The 20,053-nt window shown below is 43.2% G+C and overlaps 1 protein-coding gene across 8 annotated transcripts in view; it reads right to left on the bottom strand.

Annotated features, from left to right (window-relative positions):
- The window catches only part of nectin1b (nectin cell adhesion molecule 1b), a 141,770-nt gene extending 128,332 nt beyond the window's left edge, over positions 1–13,438 (bottom strand). For 4 of the 8 annotated variants that reach the window (XM_030744370.1, XM_030744371.1, XM_030744367.1 and 1 more), the window contains exon 1: positions 12,579–13,438. In XM_030744370.1, the coding sequence (XP_030600230.1) occupies positions 12,579–12,630 (52 nt within the window). In that variant the 5' untranslated portion in view covers positions 12,631–13,438. The remainder of the gene's footprint in view (positions 1–12,578) is intronic. The other 4 variants (XM_030744368.1, XM_030744366.1, XM_030744369.1 and 1 more) reach the window with 2 other exon arrangements.
- Positions 13,439–20,053: the final 6,615 nt, after the last annotated feature.

Below are 20,053 nucleotides of genomic sequence, written 5' to 3' on the forward strand. Positions count from 1 at the left end.
TCAACCCCCCCCCCCCGCCCTGACCTCCATTCCCCTGTCGGTCAGTCCGCAGTAAATCCGAAAAGCCTCCCAGCATCTCCATGGCGACGGGCCTCAGCCGAGCAGATGGCCTCAGTGTGCCGCGCGGCAATTAAAGCGGGAGCGATGAGCGGGGGAAAGAAAGTGGGTCAGGATCAGGAGGGAGCAGAGCTGGCAACGTGAAGCTGCCTCTGCCTTGGGCTTGTGCACAGACGTGTGCAGCGGCGCGCTCAGCGACGTGCACGCGCACACAAGCGAGTTTATGCATCAGTGCGCCCCCCAGTCCCGGGCGTTCCCGGCAAACACAAATATCCGCCCCTCGCCGGTCACAAAGCATCAGCAGTGTGAGAATGAAGGGGGGGGGGGGGGGGGGGAGTGCAGTTCATGATAAACTGCCCCCCCATCCCTAATACGGTCAGAAAAACTTCCTCCAGAGATTCCCACACCCAGGTCGATAGGATAACTCTTTACCAGCTCTGCTGTTCGGATCTCTTCCACTGAAGCAACACTCGCTCTGACTGGAATAGCCTTTTTTTTTCCATCTCAACCAAAATGTCCCAAAAAGCAGGAATGAAACAGTCTTTTTCTCAATTTGGGGTGAATCCAATCAGCCCCCCCTACTTTCACTGCATACTGATCAGATTATTGAAACACGGACTTCCATTTCAGCCGCACTTGCACCCACTTGTTGGAGCTTCTGAGCTGCTCATAACTTAAAGTTAGGAAAGCTTTAATTCAGCTAATTTAGCAGACAATATGAGCTTTAGCACACTACGGGGCTTTTAATTAAATTAACCTTTTTATGTGTCATAATATTAGAATTATGCCATAAGAAATGCATTTGTTTGAAGCCAATTTTAATGGAGAACACGAGTTAGTTCAGGGGGGGTCCCTTGGCTTCCTGCGTAGAAACAAAAAAAAGAGCTAATGAGATGGAAAAAATTGAATGAACCTTTATTTGCACAAGCTTTTTCTTGCAGCGAGCAGCCCCAATGTGCCTAAATAGAACTTGTGCCAAGAACAGTATTTCATGGCAGACTAGAATCACCCCTGGAACTTATTCAGGAACAGCATGACCCACTGCAAACTCCCACCCCCCGCAGGGCGAGCATGTAGATCTCAATTCTCCAGTTTCACTTTTCCTCTTCAGGTTTACACTGTTTTCCCATGCTTTTTTTTTTGCCATGACTTAGGAAGTGAGGAACAATCCTTAAACCCATCCTGCAGAACTATTTGAAACTCAGCAGCCTGAAGGGTGCGAGTCTGCAGGCTGTAAGAGGGAAGGTATTTTAAGGGTTTTGCTGCGGCATTAAAAAACCTCTGTATCGAGTTTCTCATTCAAACATTTGTTCCTCTTTAGCTTCTATTTTCAGTTTAATAGTGCTGAGTAAGAAGGTGCAGAGAGCCAGGAACAACTGCACGTCCCTTCATCCACGTGAAATAAATATTTACGACGCTCCTCGTGAACAGAGCGTACGGCCAAAGTGGGGCAACGAATTTTAGTGAGATAAAGGCACACACAAGCAGTGTTCATCCTCACTCCTCATCAGTGAGCCTGTGAGCTATGTGGGTGCAGGGTCACCGAGTGGGTGTTCTTGTGGCCACTTACATCTGCATAACTTATAATCATATAAATGTTATAACTCATATACTGGACGTGTAGGTGGGCGAGGAGGGAACCCTTGATCCCCAAGCCTTGTGTTTCTCTGGACTGACATGACATTTGGCATCTTCATGGCTCAATGGACAATTGCTGTGAACTACAAAATGGCCCTGTGTGACTCCTGTACTGGTATCAAAGCCCTCTCCAGATCCCTGACTGGTAAAATCTACTTGCAGCACCACAGCCAAGTGTGCTGCCAGAATGGGAGCTCCCATGTGGAGACCTCTGGCAGTCTCATTCAGCTGCAAGTTAAAGTGAGGCAGAATAAAAAAGAGCGATGTGGAAGGAATCTTATATCGAGCTATTGTGAATTAGAAATGATAACCTTCGGGGAAAACAGTAAAAAAAAATAATAATAATCTAGTCGATGCCAACTGGTGGTCAGATTGAGGTCAAATATGACCTAAATCCTCCGCTAAACTTTAACAACAGATTTTTTATTTGTTTGTATTTTTTAAGCTTTAGCCAGCCTAAATCGTGTGATTTTATTTGCCATACATTCAATCAAAAATGTAAAAAAAGGTATCCATTTAGGGGAAAATCGTGTCTGCGTGGCTTCCTCCCACAGTCCACATGCTTATTTGATTAATGGGCGCCTCTAAACTGGCCACAGGTGTGACAGCCCTGTGATGGGCTGGTGACCTGTCCAGGCTCATCATCATCTGCTCTTCTAATGGTTTGTTTGCAAAGGGCAGCTAATCACAACACAGTTGGCTTAGAGGGAAGAGACTAAAATGGATTGTTCCAGACAGTGGATGAACTAAGGGGCAGCACTAAGCCCTGGTATGAGGCAAATGGGGATTATTTTGAATTGTGAGTCAGGCAAAGCCAGTATAGTTGAGTCCATGGGCAGAAATATGAAGTTGGAAACATAATAACCCAAACTTTCCATAGAAGCTGTTGGAGTATATAAACAAATGCATTACTTACATTGATATGTTACTGCTGAAATTATTTGAAAGTCTATTACTCACACTGGTAAGATATAGAATGTATCCTGCATATTAGAAATTACATAGTTTGCTTGATTAAGACAGAATTTAGAGGAAGCTGCAGGAACAGCGTGTACTATTCCATGTAGCAACATGCGTTAATAGAAGAAGCAAGCATGGGTGGCAGCTTGGAGAGCAGGAAAGTGCACAGAGAGGTTAGATAGCATAAACATGCAACTAAATACGCATTAAATGTGCAGACAAAGTGTAAAAGAGCAGTGAGCTACAGGAAACCGTCACAGGTAGAAGTAGGGCGCTGTTCTTGTTCTCTACGTCTCGTATGAACAGGTGTTAAAAGAATCAGGAAACACCGCACGGTGGCGAGAATGGAGACAGATGTACTCAAGGTCACGAGAGGTGAAACGAGGCAGTGAGAGGAGCTGCACCTAGCAACAGCAAGAAAGCCACAACCAATCAGCTGGCGACGACACTCTTACATATGTTGCACATTTTTGTAATAAAAGCCGGATTTAGAGAATATGGGAGCGTCAGACTTCGTGAACTGACTGCAGATTGATTGTCTGTGGATCAGGGTTATAATAGTTTTGGATTTTACATTATAGTTTAGTTTTAGTTTGTTTTCTGAGTGGTTTTGTTCGTTTTTATTAGTTTTTATTTTCGGTTTGATGCTTAGTTTTAGTTAGTTTCAGTATAAGTTTTAGTATTTTCATACTAAATCAGGGACAAGATTCTGGGACTCTGCTGCTTCCTCGGCAGACCGCTGCCTTTACTTTGAGGACCAGCGCGGTGAGCGAGCGCATGGACGCGCGCAGTTGCCCGATGGCGCTCCCAGCTTAAACTCAGAGAGCAGAAAAATTCTTTCATATCAATCCACAAGGCTTTAAAAAAATGACAAACAAGAAAATGAAAGTCAGTTTATCGATAATTTCAGTTAGTTTTAGTTAGTTTTGTGAACTCACAATTCAGTTTTAGTTATTGTTTTTTTCCTTTTAATTACAGCTTTTATTTATTTCACTTAACAAAAATGTTTCTTCAGTTTCAGTTTTCGTTATTTCGATCATTTTCGTTAACTATAATAACCCTGCTGTGATAGGGAAAAGCTCAGTCTGATCCGGAGCTCTTAAACCTTTTCTCTCCTGTTGCTCTTTATAAAAGAACACAGGGGATTTTTTGGACTCTACAAAGCACTCGATTTTCAACTTTAGGTTTGATTTGACTTTCAGGTTTCTTCTCAGTGGTTTACTGTTCAAACCGTTGGATAACCTATATTTGCTGTTTCAGCTGCGAGATGTCCTCACAGATATCTGCAGCTTAAAACAGCTTCTATTCATGGCAAGAAAGGGCGACTTAAATGTATGAAAATATGATCCTGAGCCATATATTGGACAGACTGAACGATACAAAGGGGGATAAGGAGCAGCTGGGAGACCTGCTCCCAGTTCCAGCTGTAATGCACTGGGATCCCTGCAGCAGCCCTGTGCATGTTCTTTGATGTAGACCTTAAGTAAGGAGGGCATGTGCACATTTGATATTTATGAGTATGAGTCCCTTTGGTCAATGCTCATATAAGCTGCTCCTAATAAATGTCAGGAAAATAACAAAATAATAGCTGGTTCCCTCTTACTGGCACATGATGTACCTGTAATACAGTGGACCTCAGGTAAAGGAGTTACAGCTTTGCATTCATGCATACAGCGTTTAAAAAGCTGCAGCGCTGATAGAGTCCGTTACAGTTTGAGATAAAGGGATAAACAGTACCCCTTCCCTCGCTCTGGGGTGGGGCAAGTGGTTAGATTACTCACCTACCCACCCACCTGCTTTTCACACACATTCAAACACCAACCCTGCTGATAGTAGCCTGCAACGGCAGCTTAAAAGGAGAGAGGACACACAGGAAGGAGGCGGAGGCCACACGACACACCTGACTTTCTGAAAACAATGCAACACTGGAGTGAAATTCAGCCAGGCCTGAAACTGACGGATCAATAGCAGACTGCATTAGCTGCTTTGGCATAGACCCTGCTAACAAAACGGAAGGATCAATGCCAAACTGCAGGCCATCCACATGTTTATCTTCACTTCCCTCAAAACAAAGTTGAACTATGTGCAGTAAAATAAATTGGCAATATGAGGAATTTCTACCACTTATTAATAATGATAAACATTTGGGAAATCTGTGCTGCCATAGGAGAAATAAGAGATAAGTGAACATATAAGCAATATAAATCCTTTTGAATGGAGCAATAACCTATAAATTTGATCATAACAGGGAACGGTGCAAAAATAAATGAAAGACACTGAGAGAAATATGAGGTGACCTGTTATCAGTCATATTGTGACAGTCTGTCAGCGCAGGACGAGGGCACTAAGGAGCTTTACGCCAAGCTGCAGCACACTGGGAGCTTAACTATATGTCAGGGAGGATAAATAAACCTGTGTTTGTATTTTCTATGCACCCCCACCCCCCCATACCACCACCACCGTTGCTGATACCCCCCCCCCCCCCCCCCTCCACTCCCATTTACAACCACACAGTTGCTTTGAAGCACAGTCAGCTCCCGGAGAGATATCAGTGTGGAATATTAAATGAGCGAACACCATCACTCATTAAAAAGGGAAACATTTCATGAAACAAACCCCCTTTTGTATCAAGTGCTAACCAAGCCGACTCTCAGCACGCACCGCTCTCAAAGGCAGAGCGAGGAAAAAGGAGAGAGAGAAGAAACATGGGGGGGGGGGGGGTACACCCAAGTTTGTAGAAAGTAAAAAGAGAAAAATGTAAAGTTCTGGCAGGAGATCAGCTCTGAGCCTCCTGAAAGCTCGAGTGGCGTGCCACAGTGATGGAAATTCCTGCTTTACGAACCTATAAAGACTGAAAACGCTGCTAAATTTTAGAAATACTCAATATTTTTACTCAAATGTGCTCTGCAAGCCAATCTTCCATTTCAGCATGACCCCTGGATGCATTTATCAGTGGATGGCATGTGCAGTGGGTGAGCAGGAAGGCTTATAATGGGATTGACAGATATGGTTTTTCAAGACAGTTTTTAGTCAGGGGTTGGAGGCAGCTCGGGCAGACACTCACTGTCTTAAAAGTTGACCTGGTTGAGGTCGAGATTTTTTTTTTTTTATCCAATTTGCTTTTAACAGGATGGAAAACCCATCAGCTGTAAGTGTTTCAAAAACACAAGAAATCTCTAATGACATAAGAAAAAAAGAAACATTTTTCCACTATATTTAACCCTGTGATGTCTCAGCGATCTGTGACAACCACAAACAGCCTCTTTTTTTTTTTGCTGTCTCAGTTAAAAAGATTAGCTTCTTTGCCACCCCCGCTCCATACTTTAGACAAATGGAGAATTGCATTAGCTGCTTATTAGTGACATCAAACTGAGGCAAAAACAACATCAGAACGCCACTGTTTCCAGGGAGGAACTTGTATCTAATATTTAATTTATAGCCTCCACTTGTCTAATATGTCAGCCAACTGATATGTTGGTTTGACCCAAGACAGTAAGAGGCAGCGCTGCAGGCCAGCTCTTGTCGACAGAGTGCACAAGTCAGCACAAAAATTCAACTGAGTGGAACAGCAGAAGACATGGCAACAGTATCAACTACTCCATCAACTTTTAAAATGACTCCACCTGGTATATTTTCAAGGCACACTTGTGAGCAAAATACAAAAGTTTGTCTTACAGAGATGAGCACAGAGCCAACAAAACCAAACTTCCACTCAAACAGAACGCTAACAGAACACTGAGAGAACCCTAACAGAACACTGACAGAACGCTAACAGAACACTGAGAGAACCCTAACAGAACACTGACAGAATGCTAACAGAACACTGAGAGAACCCTAACAGAACACTGACAGAACGCTAACAGAACACTGAGAGAACCCTAACAGAACACTGACAGAATGCTAACAGAACACTGAGAGAACCCTAACAGAACACTGACAGAACGCTAACAGAACACTGAGAGAACCCTAACAGAACACTGACAGAACGCTAACAGAACACTGAGAGAACCCTAACAGAACACTGACAGAACGCTAACAGAACACTGAGAGAACCCTAACAGAACACTGACAGAACACTAACAGAACACTGAGAGAACCCTAACAGAACACTGAGAGAACCCTAACAGAACACTGACAGAATGCTAACAGAACACTGAGAGAACCCTAACAGAACACTGACAGAACACTAACAGAACACTGAGAGAACCCTAACAGAACACTGACAGAACGCTAACAGAACACTGACAGAACACTAACAGAACACTGAGAGAACCCTAACAGAACACTGAGAGAACCCTAACAGAACACTGACAGAACGCTAACAGAACACTGAGAGAACCCTAACAGAACACTGAGAGAACCCTAACAGAACACTGACAGAACGCTAACAGAACACTGAGAGAACCCTAACAGAACGCTAACAGAACACTGAGAGAACCCTAACAGAACACTGACAGAATGCTAACAGAACACTGAGAGAACCCTAACAGAACACTGACAGAACACTAACAGAACACTGAGAGAACCCTAACAGAACACTGACAGAACACTAACAGAACACTGAGAGAACCCTAACAGAACACTGACAGAACGCTAACAGAACACTGAGAGAACCCTAACAGAAGGCTAACAGAACACTGACAGAACACTAACAGAACACTAATAGAATGCTGAGAGAACACCGAGAGAACGCTAACAGAACACTGAGAGAGTGCTAACAGAATGCTAACAGAACACTGAGAGACCACTAACAGAATGCTAACAGAACACTGAGAGAACACTAACAGATTGCTAACAGAACACTAACAGAACGCTGACAGAACACTAACAGAACACTAACAGAATGCTAACAGAACGCTAACAGAACACTAACAGAACACTGAGAGAACGCTAACAAAGTCCTAACAGAACACTAACAGACCGCTAACAGAACACTGAGAGAACACTAACAGAATGCTAACAGAACACTAACAGAATGCCAACAGAACACTAACAGACGTGGTTTCTGTGACACCGTCTATGCGTCCACCTGTAGCAGAGGTAGACGATATGATCAAGTCTCCAGTAGTATCCAGTAGTGCTCTGCACCCTAATGGAGGCACACATCAGGCCAGCTGCCTGTTATAAATTGACTTGTTCAGCAGTCACACTGGGGGATGGGAGCTGCACTGATCAGACCTGCTTTATTTACAAGTAAACGGCCTCAGTGAAGAGACCAGGAATTACCACACTCTCGATCCCTGATCAGCCCGTGACTAAATGCCTCAGTTGTAAACCCAGTTACAATGAACAATGAATGGTATTCCCATATGGCGTCTTCTTTAAAAGCAGTCAAGCAGAAAATACAAGAAGGCTGCAAAAAAGACTGACTGCACTCTCTTCACAGCAATTTGGAAAAACAGAAATGGATGCAGTTCCTATAGAGAAATAAATATAATTTGCTTTTAACAAAAAGGACAGATTACAGGTAGTAGCTATAGTAACGGGGCACCGAGGGGGAAAATGGTTCAGAGAAACTCTACAAGCTACTGGCGAGCCAAGATGGAGTCTCAGGGAAGCAGTGCAGACTGTCAGAATCCCTCCAGCATGTGAGATTATTTACTTTTCCTCTGTGAAGATTTACATCAACTCAGGAACCATAATAAACCCATCCTAAGATGCTGGAACAGCTATCTGACAAATAGTAAAAAAAAATACAGAACAAGTGCAGTTAGTCAATTCTGTTCTCGTTCTCAAGAGCAGAACCAGAATTTAACTGTTTAATCCCCTGACAAGGTTTGGCCAAATAGAAAGAACACGATTCAACAGATTAATGCCAAATCAGAAAGGCTCAGGGCTAGATCTGATCCCTTTTATTGATTTCCTTTCCCTTCACTTTGCTGATACTGCGATCCGACCTGAAACAGAGAAGAATTTCAATGATTTAAAGCATAAAATTGCAGCTGCAGCTTGCTGATAAATGTGTTTCCCATCCTGATCCTATATGGTGACTGTCTGGTGTGAGGACAGCAAAGGATGCAGCGAGGACACCTGACAGACACTGAACACCAAAATAAAGAGCAAATGAAACACTGTATCTGATACTGAACTGCATGTTCTTACAAAACAAGCTTCTGGTAACTTTAAACTGCTGCTGTCTGGGACAAACAGAGCTTGTGATATTTGAATCAACTTCTCCTGAAACGGCTTCATTCAGGGACTGGAGAGAAGACGACTCGGGACCTTGAAACATTCCTTTGATTCCATATCATGACTAAAATCCTGCATATAAGCTAGTAACTCCAAACAATTGCAGAGATGAACTTGATTTAACTTGCATTCAGTCTTTAATAGTATTTGTGCAGCCATCCACATGCAGGGAACACTCCATTTTGCCATAACCTTTCCATTATTTAGGTTCAGTGCTTATGGTCATGTTTTATTCATCAGTTTTGTGACACACAGTCTTTATGTGGATACCACGGGGGCTGGAAATGTGCACCATGAACTAACAAGAGGAAGAGAAAATGTGCTTCGTGTCCTCACAGAGGTGTATAGAATTATACTTTAAAAAAAATAACAAAAACAAAGAAATATCACATGTTTGAGAGCACCTCCCGAAATTAATGAAGGGCCACTCAATTTCCATAATAACAGGAGACACACACGAAAAAGATTCCCCCTTTACAGAGACATTTCATGCAGTGTTTTGAGAAGGATTTGCTAAGGAGATGACAGCAGAACCACAATGAGCTAAACACTCAGTGCGATGAAGTTTGAGTGGCCAAGTGCCTCCATTAGTTCTTCTGGCAAAAGCAAAGCTTAATCTCCTGTCAGCTCCCCTCAAGCTAGTCTCCCAGGACTCGGGAGTGCTCTCACCCATCCATCACCTCAGCGGGGACCAACGGGAGACTCCCCAAAGGAGCGAGGATCAAAGCAATTTGCATTCACACTGAAACCATCAAGGCCCGACAATCCCACAGTGACACTCTCCGTTTCATTATATCACAACTGTCACCCAAATGAAATGCAAAATGTCACGGAGCAGCAATTACAGTTTTCTTCAGAAGCGCATTTTAAATTTGTTAAAAGCTAAAATGCTAATTGCAAAGGCCAGCTGTACACGTCCCACGTCATATAAGAGTAAGAGTCAACATCGAGTAACTACTTCAACAGTATCTATGAATGTGCCTGAAATGTTCCCCCGACCCCCTGACTCCTCAGTCAATCAATCAATATCAATCAATCAATCAATCATTCCAACTGAAGTGTGTGACATTTCCAAACAAAGGTAGATTTCACTTCCAGTGAGTCAAATCCAAACTGCAGCAGCGCCACACGTGACCGTCGGAGTCAGAATGAAGTCGTGCTGTCAGGATTCAATGACATCAGAAATCAGGTAGTTAGCCGCTCGAGTGATCTACGATGGATGAAGGCCGTGTATCGAGAACAAAACAGGCAGCATCGCGTCTCATTCACATCTCTCATGAGACGTTGTGTGGGAATCAAAACAACAAATAAACAGAGTTAAAGGTCAGGAGCACAGCACGCTGCAGCTGTGAGTGCCATTCCAGGAGGAGCTCACGACTGAACGCTGAAGACAAACGCGAACAACGGGGGTCTGCAGCAGACTGATTTCAGCTCTCACGCTGCCAAGTTATTACAAAGATTAGGATTCACAGCTACATAATTTCCAGTCCTGAATAATGGTACATTCAAAGTTGATGCTCGTCCACCCATTCATAGTTCATTTCCCAAACATTAAATCCAACTAAGAGGAGGAATTAGAGCTCGGAAATCTCCTTATCCCACCACTCACAGTGATATCTATATGGGTTCCTGCTGCACCAGGGCCAAAAGAATGGAGCCGAGCCACAAACAACCACCTGGTTGCTAACTCCATTCACACTCAATTAAATATCAGCCTGGAACACAGGAGAGACTGAGTGCTAATATATGAACACAGGAACAGAGCTGCTGTTATTATTCGCAGATCCATTATTCTCAATGTTCCTTTTATTTGATAATCTATTTGGCGAGCAGCTCAGAATATTTCTGTGGTTATGAATTTGGCACCGCTGACTTTTCCACAAATGGTCATTACCAAGCACAAATGGTTTTCCCTGGTGGATAACTGCAGCAGGGCTCGCTGCGACTTTCATTTGTTTGGGCCTTTCCCACTTGTTTGTGCTTTAGTGATGAGGAAAGAGTCTGGAACATGTTGTATATCAATAAGACCATCAAAGGCCGCGGGCATTTATGGCAACGCCCTTTAACCTCAGGGTGAAAGACCAAATCCTTGTTTTTGAATGTCAAAAGAAATGGGTCCAAACAGCTGCTGAAACACAAACTTTCAAAGCTGTTCTCTTCACCAAGACGTCGAAACGCATTAATAATGTATTTGCTTTGGTTTTAAATAAATTACAGCAATAAAAAGACATGAGAGCAAAGCATTTTCATATATTTCTAATTATGCTTAGAAAAGCTTTCCTGCTTTCCTCAAATAAGACATTTCCAGGATGCTTTAGGTGCATTTTTCCAGACATTTTTCCACTCCCTCCATTGAGCAGCTTCAAAAGATTTCTACCGTGAATCCCAAGGGAACCAGTTAATCCTGATCTTCTCCACAAGCAAAGGGATCATCTCAATATAAATCAGACAGGGCTTTTGATCAAAGTATTCAATCAGTCTTAAACACACGAAGCCTCGCTGTGAACAAGGTCAACATCTTGGTTGTTCTCAAGCTCAAAGGAGTTGAAGAAAACAGGATGTGCCAAAATATTTCTCTACTAAAGACTTATTAGGGGCTATTAGGCTCAAAAGGGATCACCAAAGTAAGTGCGCCAACATATTACACCGAGTAAACATGTTCCAGCTGAGCTCTGTCAAGGAAAACGAGGATATTAACGCCCATCAAACCCTGATGTGACCTTTTTAGACCACACTTGACCTTCTTCCATTGTTTACTTCAAGCGGGGGTGCCAGACGGAGTTTATCGGTCCAGAATGTAAACAGCTCGGTGAACCTTCAGGTGGGCCTTCAGGCCTCTCTGCACAACTGACCAACAACATGACCACACACGCACAAACACAGAGGTGCCCTGTCGGTGGCTCGTTTTGCTTTCCAATTAGACGGCTGTCAGTATCAGCAGACTGATGATGCACCTTTTAATATGAGTCAAATGCAGTAATTAGGCTTTTATTTAATGATCGGGCCCACTGTGGGAAGCTTCAAATCCAGGGTGATCAATGCCAACGTATTACTCCACTTATTCACGTATCATCCAGGAGTGCCTCTCTCAGCGACACCACCCACTCCAGAACAAACTGTGAAGGAGCTGCTCCCACTGTGGCGGAGTCTAACGTCACCATTCTTCAGAAAATATGATCATTAAATGAGAAAACTACAAAACAAAGGGCCCAGTATGTCATTCGGAGATTAAAATGTGCGAATTAAAATCTATTGTAATTACGTCTAATTACGTCAAGTACTAATTATTTACCATTTGAATAAATCAACTAGCAGACAGGCGCAGAGGATAATATGTTTCAATTACCATTCCAGTGCACTCTGCGCCTCTGAGTTGCCATTACAATAAAATATTGGGAAACTTGAAGGGCTGCTGGCCTACACGGCTCGCATTTATCGCCATCTGCCTGCTGCCGGGGTAACTTCATTTTCTGGCAACTAAATAAGTATTCTGCAGCCGTTTTTGGATTCAAAGACACTTTCAGGTTTTTCCCTCACTCGTGTCGCACATTTTGTTGCAAAACACAAACGATGCAATCCAAATCAACCCACACATTCATGCATTAACCCAGTCAAGTCTCTGTCACTGCGGGAACATCATGCATCTCTCTGTCCCTCTCACGCAGAGAAAGCAGGGAGCTAATGATAAAAACAAGGCAGACGGTTCACTGCTGAAGTCCATTTCTACGGCTTACCTTGAATGTTCAGCGCCAACAGGAGTGCCCATATCCCCACATACACCGCCATGGCACCTCAACTATCCCGATCTGCTCTGATAACCTGAGAGTGGGTGGATAGTGCTCACTCGAGACAACACAGACCCCGCATGCAACTTCTGGAAATCCCACTTCGGCCCAAACTAGTCAGCCTCCCTTCCTGAGCAGCAGGAGACTTTCGCAAAACTGGAGGCTTGGTGCTGCGCTTCTTTGTAGCAAAGCATCAATTTCACGTCTGCGGCGATTCCCTGTCTGGCACAGAGTTTGCACTAAGGAGAACCTGGCTGGGTCCCCAAAACGAGATCCAAGCAGATGTAGATTTGCTGCTGAGACGAGGAAGTGCTTTACAAAATATCAGCCGAGGACCGAGAGGAGCGGCGGGTTTTCATCAAAGAAGCTCTTCCAGTTTAACCATCTAGCCTTTGTTGCTCCATCCACCGCAGCGCCTGCTGAACTCTCCCCCCCTCCTCCTCCAGTATTGTGGGACTGAGGTGAAGTGGGCGGGAGGTCCTCGATCGATGCTCTGCTGGGAAGTTTCCAAGACTTAGAGTTCCTCAGAGGAAATGCTGTTTCTTTTTTCACTTCCGTTTGCAAACCGTACACAACACCTTGCAGATCGGTGAGAATAGTCCCCGTTTTAGTTCCGCAGGTCCCGGTTCTCCCGGTCTGCAGCCACGGCCAGCTTTCACAAATCAGCACACCAGGCTGGCGAAGTTGTGGCAACTCTAGGAACGGTGGGATGCGCCCCCTTCCCTGCTTCTTTTTCGGGTAAAATACAGTGTGGCTTTATCCCGCTGTGCGTACCGCCCCGCTGATCTGCCACCACGGTATGTTGCTGACAATCGCTGACGCTTTGGGAGAGATCGGGATCGGATGACGTTGTGCAAAGGAGGAGCTTGGATTGTCCTGCAAAAAGCAGAAACATCGCCTGGAAAACTGCAGCAACCCAGTGGCCCCTTCTCGGAGGACTCTCAACTTTACTATTATTTTTGCATGCCACTCATATGTGACACGTTTGGAGAAGAAGGCGTCACAGTGTTTGCGCGCGCGCGGGGGGGTTGCTGGAGGATAGATGTGTCGAAGAGACTGAGGGGGGACGTTGGAGGACAATAGCACAACCCGTGTAAGCATGCAGAAGTGAATTCATGCCATGCACACAATGCTCATTTATTGGAATCTCCTTGAGGGCCCACGGAGAGGAGGACACTCCTGACAGTGGATGGAAAAACGGGAATGAGAATCAAAGCCAGAACTTTCATGTTAAAAGTATATCTGAGCCGGAGACTTCAGCCAACAGCAAAATGAAGCCTGAACATTTCTGCCTTTGTTACTGTCTGTTTCCTCATGCTGAAATAATCCAATCCAAATGACTTCATACAGAAATCTAATCTTTTAGATGTAATTTCACTCATTTCCAGTGACCAGAGGTGAAGCTCATCTTACAAGCAGGCAAAACCCAATAAGGCAGATGCATCAATTATTACACTTTTAACTTCAGGTTAATTAAATCATTGAGGAAGTATATTATTTATACAAGCAGGGAACACCCATGGATCCCCTCAGTGATGCTTACAGCAGTCCCAGACCTCAAGTGAACCACGATGCTAGAAAAATAAGTCAGGTCCGTGAAAGCTGAATTATGATCCAAATAGTTATCCATGCATACACTCCTGGTGAGGTAATGCCTTCTAAATTAAAAACAGAGGAAGTGACATTGGAGGAATCTGATCTTACAGGCAAAATATGACTCACCATGAGTTTGTGTCTGTGTGTGGGGGTGGGTGGAGATCTCATTTATATCATGAACCAACTGTGAGAGCTGACTAACCACAGCCAGCAAACCTTTTTCCTTCCGTTTTCCATAGTTGTTCCTAATCAAGCTCATCCTCCTCTCAGGAGCTACCACAGAGGAAGGCACAGGCTGTAAATGAGTGTGTGGATGAATGTGATAACACTTCCCTCTTGTGGACAGTAGGTCTTCAGATAACACAATGTAACACAATGTGTGTCTTTGACATCCAAGTGTTGTTTTCCAACTCCATTTATTGTAAATGTCCATTATTCCTATTAAACTTTGCTTTTGTGGATTTTAGAAAGATTTTTTGGTAACCAAAATAACTAAATGTAATTGTTTTTTTTTTACTATTTTTGGACAACGACAGCAAACATAAATTCAAAAGACATGATTTCTTTCTGAAACTTCTAATTTTAAATTTTTTTAAATTAAAAATAAACAGTTTTTCTTGATTTGCGTGAATACAACAAACATATGTATACATATGAACCCCTAAATGTAGTCTCCCATCATGTTTTCATTGAAGGATCCCTGATATCTGTGTTCAAAGATCATTATATCTCAGTGGAAGAGAAAACAGCTTGAAAAAAGGCTCAAACCTAAATGAAAACCACGAGTAACTGTGGCATTGCAGGGGAAAACATTATATGTACGAACCACAAAAGCAAAGTTTGGGGATCAAAAGTATAAATTTTTAGTTTGTTACACGTACAGAACTAGAAAACATAGTTTAAACCCAAAGACAAGACAAAAGCAGAAATTTGTTACCGAGCGTAATTACAGTGTAACAACATGGTTACAATTCAATTCAATTTTAATTATATAGCACCAAATCACAGCAAACAGTCGCCTCAAGGTGCTTTTTATTAGGTATAAGGTAAAGACCCCCCCCCCCTGTGGAGTATAAACAGAGTGAAAGAGGTGAATGAAAAGAAACACTCTTGATACTTTCCCGCCGCCGAGGAGCCGGTTCGCGTGCCAGTGCTCGTGCTGTTCCCAATGAACCGGCGACACGCTTAAGAATGGGCCCGCGTTCCCACCGCGTTTCTGTGAACTGCTCCTTTACGTATGAGTGTGGGCGGGTCCTCGTCTGGATACGGAAACTGAAGCGCACAAACGTGGGAGAACACGCTCCCCTTTCAAATACGTTTTAGGGTCCAAACCAAACTACTGCAGCATCTGTGTGCAGCACAGAGGGAAACACAGACAGCGATTAGAGCAAGACGACAAGTACGCACTTTGTGTCCTTTTATCTGTGAACTGATACAAAGCAGCAAGTTCAGCCTCAGAGCCCAACCTAATTCACAGCCCTGAAAAATCGCTTCTCTTTTCTCCTGTAATACACATGTAATATGGTAGAAAACTTGATGTTGAGACGGCAGAGTCACGCCTCTCTGCCGCTTTCATCACACGTTCCTGGTTCCAGACCAGCTAGTTTGCGGGGCCGGAATTGAACCCGTTTTTCGGCCGAGCACTGAGTCGTCGTCCACCCCCCCAGCAGCCTAGGCCTATAGCAGCATAACTAAGGGAGGGTTAAGGTCACCTGATCCAGCCCTAAGTATAAGCTTGATCATAAAGGAAAGTTTTAAGCCTAATCTTAAAAATAGAGAGGGTGTCTGTCTCCTGACTCCAAGCTGGGAGCTGGTCCCACAGAGGAGGGGCCTGAGAATCGCAGATTCGATTGTGCTGTTTGAAGGGTGCTGGTTTGCATGTTGTCCAAATCCTGTCTTTGATCATGATCTAAGATCAGCTCCACAGAATTATCTGCAGAACAGCAAAGAGAAATTGTCTGGCATGGCAAAGGAACACTGAGCCAACTGGTTATTAGGGTCAGAGCAGTGGTGATATAATTCATTCTGTGCAAAATGGAAAACTACAAACAACAGAAGCAAATCTCTCGAGGTGAACAATCTACACTTTATAAACACGCCTGCAGTCCTGTTAAAGGTAATGAGACTGAGACGGGGCATTTCCACTCGGAGCATGCACACAAACCCCAAACCTGACATTCGGTTTTGTCAAATACAAAGAAAAACAAAAAGCTTGCTGCTAAAAATTCTGCACGCATTTCCCGTAGTAATGCTTTTTACAAAACATAATCATGCCATCAGAATGTACTGATGTAGTTTGCAGCTAAAATGTTTCCCTGACTATTGATGAGGCACACACTGAAAGTGGAAATTCATGGTATCACACAAGATAGCAGGAGTATTTTCCAGGGTTATGAATAAAACATGCAATATGAATTAACAATGTCAATTTAACATTACATTTTACCATTGGGAAGATAATCATTTAACTTCATATACCTTGAAAGGTCAGAGCAGCGGCAGCCTGGAGGTATTGAGAGATAGTGTAGGAATTAGTCTTAATCTGATAGACCTGGAAAACCTGGATGGGAAGGGAACATAAAATCCTTCCCTTCAAGGCAGGCTCCCTTAACTTTGCCCTTGAGCAAGGCATTTCATTAATGCAGGTGGTTAACGGCTGCCCTGGCAAACTCCGATATTTGTAGGTGTGTGAGTCCAAACTCGGCTCTCAGAAAGCTTCCGTGCTTGGTCGAACTTCCTGTGAGAAATAACAGCTTGAAAAAAGCCGCTCTGGATTTGCCCCTTGCCTTTGGTGCATTAACTCCGATGCCCCCTTCATCGAGCAGCCGGGGTGATTGATTTACAGGCAAGCTGATGAAATTTGATACACTTATTCTGAACTACTGCTTGTGTCAGAGCTCAAGGCGAGGTCTGAGCTGCTGTCGAGATTTAGGATCTGCCCTGCATAATAATTTATATATGGGGATGAATCAGAAAACAGAGTCATTGCTAAAGTATTGAGCAGGTTCAATAAAGGTAAGAGGTGAAAGTTGCTCTGATTGTGGTACCAGTGTTAAATAACTGCTGATTATGTACTACACAGATGAAGTCATTTATATTTAGTGGATGAAACTATTACAGAATTTAAAAAATATAGAGAGGCAGTGATTAGGATTATTTCAGCTGGACTTTCGTTCCCTCTAAAAATCTTTAGTTTATTATAGGAGCGCAGTGTTTGTGAATTTTTGGGCCGATATGGTCGCTGACTCTGTGATCTTATTTCAGTGTTTACTCTTTTTTCCTCCAATTTTCAGAAACGATCTCCACACCCCAAAGTTTGAGGTAAAAACATTTATTCAAATCCAAACCACCCAATAAAACATTTACTTACATTTTGTCATATATCAATAAATGCGGTACAGGGTGTGAGTCTAATGCTCCCATACCAAACACTGTCACATCCTCAGGAAGTGATGCAAACACTGATTTACACACATGTAGTATTGGTGACCTAATGCAGGCTGTCACAAATGTGCAATTGTGAGCACAAAAAAAAAAAGAAAAAAGAATATGGCAGCACTTTGGCAACGTGCTGATGAGCAAAACAGAATCCAGGTTTTCTGTAGTCTGTAATAGCATGAAATCTGCATTGGGTCCAACCCAAGTCTGCCTCCCTGGAGAGCAGACAAGTCTTTTGATCCAAAGCTGTTAGTTTCCCTGGCCTGAAAAAACATCTGATGGAGACGTTTTTGCCTGGAAGCAGTCTGAACAAAGACACGTCGAGGGTGCGGCTTTAACGTGCGGAAAACTTACATTATACTGTAAAGCAGGATCCTCGTGCAGCCACACAGGCAGGTAATCAGGCTGAATACAGCATCCTGACATCTGGACACGAGGAACGCACCTGCTGGGCCTCCGTTTACTGATCTCCTTCTGGATTTAATACTGTGCAATTATATGGCAATAAAAAGAAGCTTATTGCTGCATCGGATGATAAAATACTTGGTGGTGATGGGTGTGTGTGTGTGTGTGTGTGTGTGTGTGTGTGTGTGTGTGTGTGTGTGTGTGTGTGTGTGTGTGCAGAGGAGGTCAGAAGGAGATGCTGATAGGCAGGAAAATGTTAAAATAGAACAACTTTCTGTGGGAACTTAAGGCATAATTCATACATGGACATAATATAAAAGTTATATTCATGTTCCCCAAAAACACTCAAGAACCAACACACCCTGAAAAGCACACACAGCAGAGGAGGGAGGCAGCTAATCTCCTCACAGTGAACAGAAAGGTCTTATCTTTTTAAGAAAAGTGAATCTTCTAGTGTTTTCACTGACGGTGCATTATCTCCTCCTTCAAATACAAATCAATGGGGGGGGGGGGGTTCTGTGCTGTGACAAACATGTAATCCAAAATCACTGAAAGAAAAAAGAAAAGCTGGCAGAGTTTAATTCTCACTAAAGAAGCGCAGAGAATATCAAACAAGTTTTCCAGCCTCCTCTCACCTCTGGCAGCCGGCGTTTGGCAAACCGGAGAGAAAATCCGTCTGTGGCCGAAGATAACGTTTTAAATGAGGTGGTTTATGGGCTTCCTGAGACTGGACAGTTACATATATGTACTTTAAACCTACACATGCCTTTGACCTTTGCCCATGCTCTGGACTTCAAGAGCACAAATATGCAATGGGAACATCTGGAGTCTGCCTTTTGTCATATTAAATGCAGCTGTTACATTTAATGCTGCTTCTATATTTGGTCTTCCTAATAACTCTGTAATAGAATTAAATGATTTGGAAGTAAAGTAGCCTTTACCAGGCCTCCGTCTGCAGCCAGCAGCTCCAGTTGCTGCCTGACTGGAAACAGAAAATGGGAACAATTAAGTCCTGATATTTTATTTTTTTACGTTTTTAAGAAATATAAAAATTGTATGAGCTCAAGTGATGCAAACCTGAAGTTATAACTAATAATTACATCGTACTTACCTGGAAATATAAACATATTTAAATGGAATATGAAGCTAAAACAGAAACGTTTACTTTTATGAGGGTCAAAGAAAACAGGGACTGTGTGTGTGTGTGTGTGTGTGTGTGTGTGTGTGTGTGTGTGTGGCTCCTAATCCTAACCAAAGTTTTCCTTCCTTTGAAAAAATCTGGTGATTTTCCTTTGAGCCAAATGCAGTATTCCTCCATGAGCTCGTGTTTGGCTGTCCAAAGGAATCCAAACAGCCTTCAGCGTCTCATGTTGTGTGTGCTGAGCAGGTATGCAGCCTTTTATTTATGAGTCCTGATGTCTCCCATTTACTGGAAGAAGAGAGCTGATGTACTCGTGCCAGTGTGTGTATAGAAATAAAGACTTTGGATCGTCCTTTCCTTCGGGGAGCATTTAGGAAAATGCCACTGTTTGCAGCTTAAAGAGGAAATCAATCTGTAACAAAGACAGTAAATTCATATCCTGTTGCTCACCTGCTACAAAGGATGAATGAACAGCTGGCAAATGGCAAAACAATGCATCCTGTCACAGAGACAAAGTGAAATGGAAATTATACTTTCTAATTGGCTTTCTGAATGAAATACTTCATTATTATTATTACTGTTATCCCATTTATTACCTAGGCTAAAACAATATATATAAGTGACTCTGACTCAACAGCCAGGATCCAATCCCTATTTGCCCTTAACATTTCCTGTTGTTTATATATTCTAATATTAAAGCCATCCTAATCCTTTCACGGCTCACTTTTCTGTCTCCGAGCCTGAGATGAAACTATGCAGAAGTGTTGTGGATGGCATTATCTTTGGAAATGTGGATCCAACAGCTACGTCTCAGCACGAAGGCGCTTCTGCAGTGGCAGCAGGA

Source organism: Archocentrus centrarchus, chromosome 13, assembly GCF_007364275.1.
Source record: "Archocentrus centrarchus isolate MPI-CPG fArcCen1 chromosome 13, fArcCen1, whole genome shotgun sequence".
Taxonomy (NCBI): Eukaryota; Metazoa; Chordata; class Actinopteri; order Cichliformes; family Cichlidae; genus Archocentrus; species Archocentrus centrarchus.